The sequence below is a fragment of the Stigmatopora argus genome, chromosome 3 (genome assembly GCF_051989625.1).
Source record: "Stigmatopora argus isolate UIUO_Sarg chromosome 3, RoL_Sarg_1.0, whole genome shotgun sequence".
Taxonomy (NCBI): Eukaryota; Metazoa; Chordata; class Actinopteri; order Syngnathiformes; family Syngnathidae; genus Stigmatopora; species Stigmatopora argus.
Window position 1 is genome coordinate 7,040,581 of NC_135389.1, and position 12,431 is coordinate 7,053,011.

General features: G+C 38.1%; 1 protein-coding gene across 1 annotated transcript in view; it reads left to right on the top strand.

The window, feature by feature from the left end:
• The window catches only part of necab2 (N-terminal EF-hand calcium binding protein 2), an 89,516-nt gene that overhangs the window by 62,614 nt on the left and 14,471 nt on the right, over window positions 1-12,431 (top strand). Inside the window, exon 9 of the mRNA XM_077595659.1 lies at window positions 6,794-6,850. Within this exon, the coding sequence (XP_077451785.1) occupies window positions 6,794-6,850 (57 nt within the window). The remainder of the gene's footprint in view (window positions 1-6,793; window positions 6,851-12,431) is intronic.

Here is a 12,431-nt window from a genome sequence, read left to right on the forward strand (position 1 = left end):
TAAGCGGTAAGGAAAATGAAGGGATAAATGGAAATATTTTTCAATTGGGGTATTTTGTTTCTCCTGGTCTACAAATTTGGAACTGAGGATAGATGGTGGTCTAGAGCCGGGGTCGGCAACCACAGGTTCTAGAGCCACATGTGGCTATTTAGCGCTGCCCTAGTGGCAGCTCCCTGAAGTTTCTTCAAAAATGTTTGAAAATGGGGGAGAGGAAAATGTTTTTGTAGTAGGACAAACATGACACAAATATTCGTAGGGCTGCCGGGTCATTTTAAATATCTTTGTTTAACAATATTATTTACCGTATTTGTTTGATTTTGTTTTTCAATTTAAAGTGTCCAATCAGCCTACCATGCATGTTTTTGGAATATGGGAGGAAACCCACACAGGCCCGGGAGAACATGCAAACTCCACTCAGGTGGACCGACCCTGAATTTGAACCCAGGACCCCAGAGCTGTGAGGCCGGCAGGCTAACCACTCGCAACTTTGCCAACTTTAAAATTGGACTGATATAAACCTGAGCAGCAGCATAATTGGATTAAACGTGGTATATCAGATAAATGATTTCCACTGGCATAATTTGTAATCCTGTACAATTCTTTTATTACCGTCTCTGCCCACCTTTACAGTTAACCAATGTGTAATTGATTGGATTCATGCATGCAGTACATCATACACACACACAATGCACGGAAAATTAATAAATGAATGAAATTATTAGCCATTAACTATCTATACAAAAAAGGCCCCTTATTTTGAGCTGTTGGACTACTAAACTGAAAAAGAAACTTACATTTGAGTTCTAATTAATAAAATGTCTGAGATACTCATGCAAAGCTGTGTAATCAGGTATACTTTTCTAATGAACACAGACACTGAAATCTTAAATAAAAAGAAAACTTTGGTAATTGCTGGAAGACAACAACAGACAGAAAACATGAATTTACTGACTAATTGGGAATCAATGATTCAGTTGTCATACGACTTTATTCAGAAAATCTGACTGGATCTGCAACTGCAGCTACACCGCATTTGTTCAAATATATTTAAAACATTTCACAATATAAATGAAACTCAAAATTTCATAATTGATTTCTCTATTTTGAAGTTGCCTCCAGGGACACTCCCTGGTACTTCAGGGTTTTAAAACATATGGGTACGTACGTATATAATATGTACTTCATCATATATTTTCCACAGCTAAGATTTTATCTATTGGCCAGGTTACCTGACTATTAGATAGCCACCTCTACTGTTCTCTGTTCTCTTGCTATCTGATTTTACATGGGAATGATTGTCTATATATGTGCCCTACCAATCTTGTGGAAGCATTTCAACCTCCCGCCAAAAGCCATCTGCAATAGAATAAGGAGAACAGAGAGGGACTGGATATTTTCCAGCATGTGTGAAGAGAGCTTTTATACCCTAAGTACAATTTATGATGGTATGTTTGAGGATGAATATCTGTTTAATATTTAATATACTACTGCATTGGCATTAAAGCTGCAGGAAATGGAATCTTGAGCCGAGCCTGTGCAAGACCCTAATAAGACTCACTCTAATAACTTACAATATAGTTTTATCTTTTTAGTGTGCAACAATATTTGTCCGAGCACAGAACATAAATGAATATCAATATATATATTGACACATTTCCTGTAAAAAAACGTACATATATATTTACGTATTTATTGTGTATATATATATATATATATATATATATATATATATATATATATATATATATATATATATATATATATATGTGTTTTTATATTTATATATATATATATATAAATATAAAAACATAAATAAACACCAGATTGGCGAAACAGTCTTGCGTAGTTTGAATGAAATTCAGCAGCTCTGGAATAGTTTGCAGACTCCTGCATTAAAGCTTTAACTCTTCTGAATTTTGAAGAAAGAAACAATTTAGGTCAGTTTTTCTCAGAACATACAGAAAAGACTTCAAAGGAACATATTGATTGTGCCATAACTTAATAATAACTCCAGGGAGGAATTATTGTATTTCACATTTGATGCAGGCAGAAATTAGATAGGGACTTAAAAGGTCAATGTTACAGTAATCAGAGCGGCAACATTGTTCATGTTATTTGATTATTAGAGTGTTTTTCTCAAATTTTTGCGTGTTTTTTAAATGATCAATAAAGAATGATCAATTTCATACAGAATTTGGAAAAAAATGCTTCCTTCGTGAGGTAAAAGAGCCGTGGTTGTCAGCGGTTCCAGATCTTCTGCAGATGTTATTTGCATTTTAAGTGTGATATACTGATATCTATGGAATTCATGAGTCAGGAAAACCTTATGTTTGACGATGTTACTGTGATTAACAGCCGCTTTACATTAGGCTTCAATGAGCTGTATCTAATGAGTAGTTATAGCAGAGGTTTGGCAGGAGAATAAGCGTAGATGAAAGGTAAGCAAACCAGGCAGAATAGGGCAGACGCCAGACTACATGCTTGATTGGTCCCCGATTCATTGTAAATTTTTGTAAACACTGCATGGCCCGTAGAAGAGAGGGACCTAGTGTTGGGTGGGTGCAATCTTCCTCCTGGCGATGATTATGTACAGTAAAGTATTTAAGCAAACATGAGGTGACGCTCACGTATTTGTGAACGTGTGTGACAAAATAGTTGAAAAGTTTAAAGACGTCTTCTTCAACCTACAATTGCAATGAATCTAGTTATTTCATAAAATGTGTATTATTACAAGCTTCAGAGAATCTGAAGAAATTATTGCATGCAAGTGTTTTAGGTTCATGTCAACATTTAGCTGTGTTATCAGTTAGCCAGCTCTAATTAGGTTACTGAACATGTGGAACGAGCAGGTATTTGCATAAGATGACAATTTGACGTCACATCATCAACCATTTACAGATAGGTTTCACATGCAAATTGAAATGCCAAACCTCACAGATGACAACCTTCAACCAAGTCACAGTCATGCCATGATTTCTCAATTGTTAAAATTAAATACATTATTTAATTAAAAACCGCGCGGCCCGGCGGATGAGTGGTCAGGTCGGCCTCACAGTGGGAGTCCTAGGTTCAAATCCAGGTCGGTCCACCTGTGTGCAATGTCCCCTCTAAGCTGCGCGCGTGCACAATTGCGCACTACTCTCGTCTTCTCTGCGCAGCAGCAATCATATGGCGCGCAGTAAATAAAATCCCCTCAATTTTTTTTTTTTTTTTTTTTTTTTACCCCTTTCCCCATGATGGTGCCGTTTAAGCGGCAGCCAGTGGCAGTAGCTCTGTCCACTCTTATGTTTTTCGTGTTTTACAACATGTTTTACATGAAAAATTAGAGAGAACATTGACATGCACCTACTTGTGGCAGGTGTGATACTGGTATGCCCATAGCGAGCAATGATGATGTCGTGACCGGATGATTCGCCTAAAGACGTTTTGGCGACGGACGTTTGACAGACGGACAGGTCGCCGAATGCCCGTTCGTTCAAACAGCGTTTAATGATTAAATACAAATACTAGTATTTGTTAGTTTAATGATTAAATACAAATACTAGTATTTGTATTTAATCATTAAACGCTGTTTTCAGCTGGATTTGACCGAATTTGAGAGCATTTTCAGCCGTTTCGCGAATGGACGTATATAGACGTTTTTTTTGCCTCCATCGCGACATCATCCCGACATTTTACCGAGGAATTCACTTCCCTGGGCTCGGTTTTAATGTCCAAAGAGCTCCAGTATTTGTATTTAATCATTAAATGCTGTTTTAGGATGGATTTGACCCGATTTCTGTCATTTTACAGCTCGGTTCTGCTACATCTGCCCGCCCAAGAGTGCTTATTCCCGGGCTGCCATGCCCGCCCAAGAGTGCTTATTCCCAGACTGCCATTGATGGTAGACTAACATTGATGTTTACTATAATTTGGACAACGCCGGCGGCGGGCCGGATTAAAAATCCTAACAGGCCGTATATGGCCCGCGGGCTGAGGTTGAAAAACTTGTACACACACGATCCGGGGGCGGGGCGAGCGCGCGAATCCCGTTTCGGCGAATGAACATTCGGCGGAATGTCCATTCGGCGACCTGCCCGTCTGTCAAACGTCCGTCGGCGAAACGTCTTTAGGCGAATCATCCGAGTACCGATGATGTCGCTCACACTGGTACTCAGTGCGCTCAGGGAGGTTGTCTTTCTGCCCAGACCAACGAAAAATTAGAGGGAACATTGCCTGTGTGGAGTTTATATGTTCTCCCCGGGCCTGTGTGGGTTTTCTTCAGGAAATCCAGTTTCCTCCCACATTCTAAAGACGGTAATAAAAGAATTGTACAGGATTACAAATGATGCCAGTGGAAATCATTCATCTGATATACAACGTTTAATCCAATTATGCTGCTGCTCAGATTGATATCAGTCTAATTTTAAGGTTGGCAAAGACCCATAAAGCTCCCTTCATTTTTATTTTGTTTAAGCATTGACATTATCAAGATTCCTGTACTTTAACTCGTTTTCCACAGGTTGAATGAAAAAATCTATTTAATTTTATCTAGGTTTGACAGTACATTTATTTAAATGATGAAATAATCCGGGCGGCCCGGTGTTGCAAGTGGTTAGTGTGCCGGCCTCACAGCTCTGGGGTCCTGGGTTCAAATTCCGGGTCGGTCCACCTGAGTGGAGTTTGCATGTTCTCCCGGGCCTGTGTGGGTTTCCTCCGGGTACTCCGGTTTCCTCCCATATTCCAAAAACATGCATGGTAGGCTGATTGGACACTCCAAATTTCCCCTAGGTATGAGTGTGAGTTGTTATCTGTCTCCTTGTGCCCTGCAATCGGCTGGCCACCAATTCAGGATGTCCCCTGCCTCTGGACCGAAGTCAGCTGGGATAGGCTCCAGCACCCCCCGTGACCCTAATGAGGATAAAGTGGTTCAGAAAATGAATGAATCAAAAAATCAAGTGGCTTTTGAGCATGATTTGTGTGTAATGTTTTCAGCATTTCTCATGTTGTCTCTTGGGGGTTTGTGAGCTGCGGTTCATATCTACTGCTCTGTGTTGTGTGCACATGCCCAGGGAATAAAAAAAATCCATTACATTAAAAAACATGGAACTCCACGAAGGTTCTGTTTTACATTTTAGGCAAAATAACTGCAAACATGCCTCTTACGTACTACAGAATTATTACTATTAGAATATTCATGACCTGAGGCCAACAGCTTGAAAACGTGTAGGTAATTAGGCCTCTCGAGACCATTTGGTGCCAAAAGGTGGACAGGATATTAGATTTGACCCAAAGGAATGAGAAATCTGTAAGTAGAAATTTTATTTACAGTTTACCTTTGTTTTTTTCAGTTTCATTAAAGTACATCAAACTAAAGAATAATATTAGCGAAAACAATTGTGTAAAATTACTCTTTTATATACAAAAGCTGCAACACAGGACTCTTCTTTCATGTGATGGCCAAATCTACTCTGGTGGCAAGGGGTGTTAGATGGCAGATTGGTAAAATTAGATGGAGACATGCAAAAAAAGTGTATTGTGCTTCTGCAGGCAAGAACAGAGTTGACCCCATTTATAACCAATCAGCAGTCATCTTCACATTTTCTTTAAGTGTAACATGCAAGTAGTGCACTGTTAGCCTTTCACATGATAAGACTAGAAACTGATTTGCAAGCAGACCCCTACAGACAGATGAAATAAAATTGGTTTAGGAGATCACAGATCTAAACTGTGAAATTTCCACTTAGATACTGCCTTTTACGTCAATCGTTACGTCAATGTCTGTATGTGTGATTTTATCTACAGTCAGTCCTCATGTTAGGATGTCCTCACCTACGACCCAGCTCATGAAGAGAAAAAGAGAGATAGAGGGGGAGAGAGAGACCCCTACCTATTTAGCCAAACCCCAGTGGTCTCTACTGCTGTGATCACTTAAGTGTGGAGTGAGGCCATAATTTATTCACAGTAGCAAGCATGGTTACCAGTCACTTAATTGGACGGGGGCTTCATTGCTTCTATTGAATGACTATACAGCACTACTAAGTTTTTTATGACTCCCAAGTTATCAGAGTGGAGCGTAACTAGGCTACTTTAATTGAGAATTCAGAAGCAAAACCCTCCTCCACTCCAATATAAAGCCACTGGACAACTCCTTAGGTTCACATATACACATTACTTATAAATAATATAATGTGCTGTAAAGCTACTGCAAAGTATATTATTGAAATACATTGCACACTTTCACAGTGGTCTTAATTTTTCAGGGCTATGTTTATTTTTGTGATGTTTGCTTACAATTCTCCCTGTTGGAACAGTGAAATACAATAAAGCCTTTTATGTTGGAACACTGCTGATGAGGGAAGTTTGGTTAACCGTACTGGGGTTAAGTTGTGAAGATCTAACACTTGTTTGTAAGATGGTGAAAGTGCTTTTCAATGCAGCCTGACAGTACTGGGGGGAAAAATCATTCAAGCACAAAGGGAAAGTTGTGTGAAGGGTCTCCCCAAAGTATTAACTCAGTTGCTGTGAACTGCAGATTTGAGAACATTTCAAAGTTTATTGTTTTTCACATTGTGGTTCGCATTTGGGTACACCATCTATCCGCTTCCAAGTCCAAATGATGAATGAATCCACATTTTTGTGTAACAACAGTACATTCAAAATAATTTAAACCACCAAAACACACTTCCACTTTCTCCTTTATTATGTATTTGCTATTCACTAATTTACAAAGTGAATTTGTATGTTTCAAGATTTTTTCTGTTAGTCTCCAGTCTTGTTGACTGGCATATTGTTTTTGTGCTTACCCTTACAGACAGTCTGCTTTGATCTGCACCAGAGGCTAACAGACACAGATGGCACCACCAATGCAGTAAGTGACCACAAAACAAATAAGCGCACTGAACTTAATGCAAACCCTCAAGTGTAGCATCATTCACTTCTCCCTTATGAAACCAATGTTCTCTGTTTAGTACCGCAGAATCAGTGCCGGTCCTCACTAAGCAATGTAATTAGCAAAGAGGGTGAGGGCTGGCAATGCAATTAAATAAAATGCATGGGTCCTATTTGTGGCCTTTATGACGATGCTTAGCTTCTAAATTATTTCTCGAGACTTATCTTTTGCTGTACTTTATAGATGTCAGGTATTTTGCAGAAAAAAATAATTATGTCACGCACATTTTTCAATGCACCCACTGAAAAAACAGTTGGTATTTTCAGTATTCATTTGAAAAGCCACAGTTTATAGGATGTTTTTAAGTACTTTAGTTGGCACCTTTTTGGCACTTATTGTGTTATCTTCCGCATGCATTCATGACTGCAGTGAGATATCAATTCTTACCAATTTTTTAGTTAACTTTTAAATTTTAGCACTTGATCCAGCAGTAATTGAAGTTGGAGCTTCAGCTATAAAAAAATAAATAGTAATATTGCAGACATTCAGATGGAAATTACAATAACTGTTCATGTTCCTGATGTCACTCACTAGACCAGCCCCATAATTACACCTTAAATAACCCATTTGTTAGTATACTTATTATCTATTGTGGGTTTATATTTGTTTTAAAAATGCCATATTGTTGTATTTAATATACAGTAAGTAACAAAATATGATATTGGTGTCAACTAGAGCAAAGCAATGCCAATGTATTTCATTTCATATCATTTAGATATGTTACATACTTATTTATGAAACTAATTCAAGTCTTCAGTCAGAGTACGACGACATAGCTTTTGTATTTGTTAGTGAAAAGACACAAGCTATTATTTTTCTGTCATTTTATCTGTCTTCAGAAGCCCCTGTAATAGTCACCTGTAGCACTTAAGCCTACAGTCAGGGTACTTATTAAACCCCATTAACTGCTGAAAGGAGTAAGAGCACTAAATATACTTAGGCGAGCTATCATGGACAAGGAGATTTAAGAATACTTTGGTTTCTCTGAGTGAAAACAGTTTCAACCATTTCAACCCTCACTTAATCCTCACTCTAAATAAGAACATTTATATATGGCATTTCGAAATTAAATTGAGCGTGAGTGGACAGAATCCTGCAAATACCAATTGATCCACCTGCCTCCTCTTCAAGTTAGTTTGGATTGGACTCATTATATATTGACTGGGCATTTAAGCATTTTGATGTTGGGTAAATTGTTCAGAAGTGTAAGTAGATGATAAGAGTTTTGGGAGGCGTGGTTCAAGAAATGTTTAAATCTATGTGCATGTAATCTCGTCCTTTTTTCTTTTACTGAATTTGCCTAAATTTAAAATAGACTTGTTTGATATTTTCAATGTGGGATTACTGGATGTGTAAAATAAATTTAAAAAAAAAGAAAAGGCAACACTGCAATTGGAATCGACAATCAGCAATAGCTTTCTCAAAGCTATTGAGCTTCTTAGAGATTATTGAAAGTTTAAAAAGATAACTACTATGAACTGAAGAGATTGTGAAACAGAAGTCACAAGACTGCGTGTCTAAGCAGCTCTGGTATTGCTGGGTTTGAAATTGCTGAGGTGGCCATTACCATGCAAGAGAAGATAAAACCATGTATGAGATACAGTACACTTTGAAACTAGAATGAATATTGATTTCAACAGATGTATATTTCTTGTCGTCAGCCTTCGCAGATAGTTAAAATGTAACTATTACCTCTATGTGTCATTTGAATTGCTATAGACTAAGCCCAGTTGCCATATTAGCTCAGCCTTTTGAGCCTTTGGATGTGCTCAATAAGAGAACAGAATAGACACTAGACGAATAAGATAAAGTGGCAAATACAACTTGGCTGAAGTTCCAGGAAAGAGATTATATTGTAATAAGAACAAGCTAATGGAAAAGAAGAAAAGAGTTAAGGTCACAGGGACAGAACTGGTTATCTTCTTCTTCTTTTTTTAAGATTCTATCAGTGCATTTAGGATTTTTAACATAATGCATTTTTGCTTTTTTCTTCTGCTATAAACCTACTGCACTCAAGGCTAAAACACTGAGCACCCACCCACGCCAAACACTAATTTCCTCTAAAGTATGAAACCTCTAATTAGTCCTGGTATTGTTTAATGTTTCAAGAAAAGTATATGCAGAGCCATTCAATAACAGACTTTTTGGTTTTGAGTCACACAGTAACAACAATGGTAGAACTAACCTATGGAATCACATAAATCAAACATGCATGCCTCAATTGCTGAGGTGTACATTCATTATCTTCTTGAACAAATAAACATTTCCCTTGAAAAACTGTGAAAGAGCCATACCTCACATTCAATTTTCAATTGATGCAAAAGACCATGTCAAATCCCCTCCAATCGTACACATGCTTTTATACAACAAAGTATTTCCTCCAATCAAATGCATATGTAATATTGTACACATGACTTGTTCCCGGCTGTTCTTTAGATTTATTTTACACCAGGGAGCAAGATTCAAAAACGGGAATATGAGATCATGAAATCTGATTAACATTAAGTTGACGTGTTACTACGTCATCATTTAATTTTGGCACTGAAGATTGAGTTTTCACTCACTGGCGGCGCAAAAATGAGTTTTTATAGTGAAACGACCAGGCTATATAGTCAAGTTAATGGCTAAATTGAATTGAAATAGAATCAGTTCCCTACAATCTTAAACATGATTTATGATGTAGAAAATGAATGGATGGATTTAAAAGAGGAAGATCTCGCCTTGCGTGGCTTTTCTCCAGGTACTCCGGTTTCCTCGCCCATCCCAGAAACATGCATGGTAGGCTGCTTGAACACTCTAAATTGCCCCTAGGTATGAGTGCGAGTGTGAATGGTTTTACGTCTCCTTATGACCTACAATCGACTGGCCACCAATTCAGGGTGCTACCCGCCGGGTGACCATATTTAAATATGATAGGCTCCAGCAAACCCTGTGACCCTTGTTAGGATAAGCGGTTCAGAAAATGAATAAACTACTAAATCAGCCTCAAGAAATTACAATGTCCTATCAATGAAGTACAGGTTCGGGGCTATACTAACAACATCCTTGTGGTCTCTACTGTATATCTATTTTTGTCACTCAAATCCCATTTGCAAAGGCAACATAACCAGGTAAGCAATTCTGACGATATATGGTCAGATGTAACAAACTGGACAGTGCTCCTCGAGAGAAAATGCACGCAAACACACCCACTACACAACTCATCCAATTGCCATCACGCAGCTGTCTCTCTGAGTCAGCATGCATTATTTTACTGAGACATTTGTTCAATGACTCTGGATCAGAAAGTCAATATTACTGAGCTACCGCAGACAAAAACCAGAGAGAGAGAGAATTTGGACAGGCCAGGGAGCAATTCACGACATACTGAAGTATGTAATGTAATTTCATTAAGGCAGTGAGTAACTGAAATTCAAAGCAGAATGGTACTTTTTTTTGTAATCAAAATCAATGAAGAACATTGCAAATGCAGAAAAATTCTAATTAACCGTTAGAACACTTTCCAGTAATGAAAACATGGAGTCTCACAAAGAAAGAAGTGCAATAGAGATGGTATTTTTGGAATTTCCTTAAAAGTTGCTATTTTGGATTTGATGGGATACAGAAGAATACACAAATATCTAAAATATATAAAGCACAATTGTTTGTGTGTGTTTGGGACAGGGGTAAAGACAGAAAATGTCACAAGTTGTATTGCTAATTTAAACCAATTTTTGCTTTCTTTGCCCAGGCACCATATGTTCTATCACACTGTCTTTCAAACAAGGGACCCTACGTTTGTGAACGGCAGCTTCCCATTATCATTTTGTATTACAGCAATCACTCGGCCAGTGCATCAATGTCTTCCAGCTTTTAATTGTAATACGTAAATGAGAGTTTGATTCAACTCAAAACAAGATGAGGGAGGAGAAGAAGGTCAGAGTTGAATTTCAGACATACTAATAATCAAGGGAAGAAAAATGTGCAATAAAAATAATTGATTTTGAGGGCAACGAAATAAAGGGTTTCTGAATAATACATGGGAGGGGTGTTCTTCAGAGGAAAGGAATGTTTTCCAGCTTTGAGGTGTCAAGAAGTGGGCCAACGAGGTGAAGAGGGAAACGAAGGCTTGAGCAAAGAGCAAAATGAAATCTGAGATGAAGACCTGTGTGAGAGTGCCTCAGTTGCCATGGTAACTCTGGATTACCCCATCACCACCACTACTCATCCTTACAGTGGTCTTCCACCTCCATCGAATAGAATATAATTCCTGCTAAAATGTTTACTTTAATACTTAGTGTCCTTGGAGCCATGATTGGATGTGAATTCAAATCAGCAGTTAGTAATCCCCTTTTTCATAACACCTGATTTGGGTGGGCCAATGCACTCTAGATGGGAACAATGTCACTTAATTAAACTGTGCTGCTGCAGGTTTACAAGCATTTGCAGTACAAGCATTATTTAAAGTTCTGCTTTCGCTCACAAGGGTCGCAGGGGTGTTAAAGGCTATTCCAGTCAGCTTTGGGCACTCATCCCTCCCCACTTGGCAGCGTCACTGCATTATGTTCCATAAGTCTCCAAAATCAAATAATGCTCATAAAAATGTCAAAATTCACGCTGCAAGTCCCAGGCAAAGGGCAGGGATCATCCACCCATCGTAAAGAAGAAAGATAGCTCATTCCTGCTTTGTTTTGGATTGATGACTTCATGGTCAGAGCCATGGAATTTGGCAGCCGTCTTGACAGTGTCATGTCCTTGTACAAAACCACCGTTACCATAATCTTTGTTTGCCGAAAACCTCCCGCAGAAGCTACTCCTGCTGCCCCTACAACACCTCCAATTCCTCTTGATTCACACGAGGAATAAAGCTCTCAATAACCTGTGTAGTAAATCTTCATTTTCATCATTTTCTCTTCACCTTGATCCAATGGCACAGGTCTCTCATCATCGTTCTTTTTTATTTTTTTATTACAATCAAGCGGAGAGGAGCTATTTTCATTGTGAGGGCAGTAATTCGGTTTTACAGATTTATTATATATAAATTATATTTTAATATTAATAAATTAAAGTAGTTACATATTAATATAATTGTGTATATTTCATATATACACTTGATATTGTACAGACGCAAAAACATGTAGTATGGCAGATTAAGACGAGTGATCCGACTCTGTGGTTTTTGGACTACTGCAGCGCTCTTTCTAGTCTACATTGTCCGCAAAATTTGAGGGAAGGCTGTTGGCATGGGACACTGAATTGGTTGGCAGCCAATCGCAGGGCACTAATCGTATCCCTTCTAATGAAAAAATTGTCTCTCCCTGAACAATTTCTGAGACTCATAGATAATATTCACAAAGATTGCATGGAACTATCAGTTTTAATTTGTAGATTTTTTGGAAGACTGACAAGAAGAGTGTAATAACTACTATAAATATTCCAATTTAAATGGGAACCCAAATTTTGATGATGCCGCCAATCTTAATTAGCAACTGTTTGTTACAATATAAACAGCATTTATGGT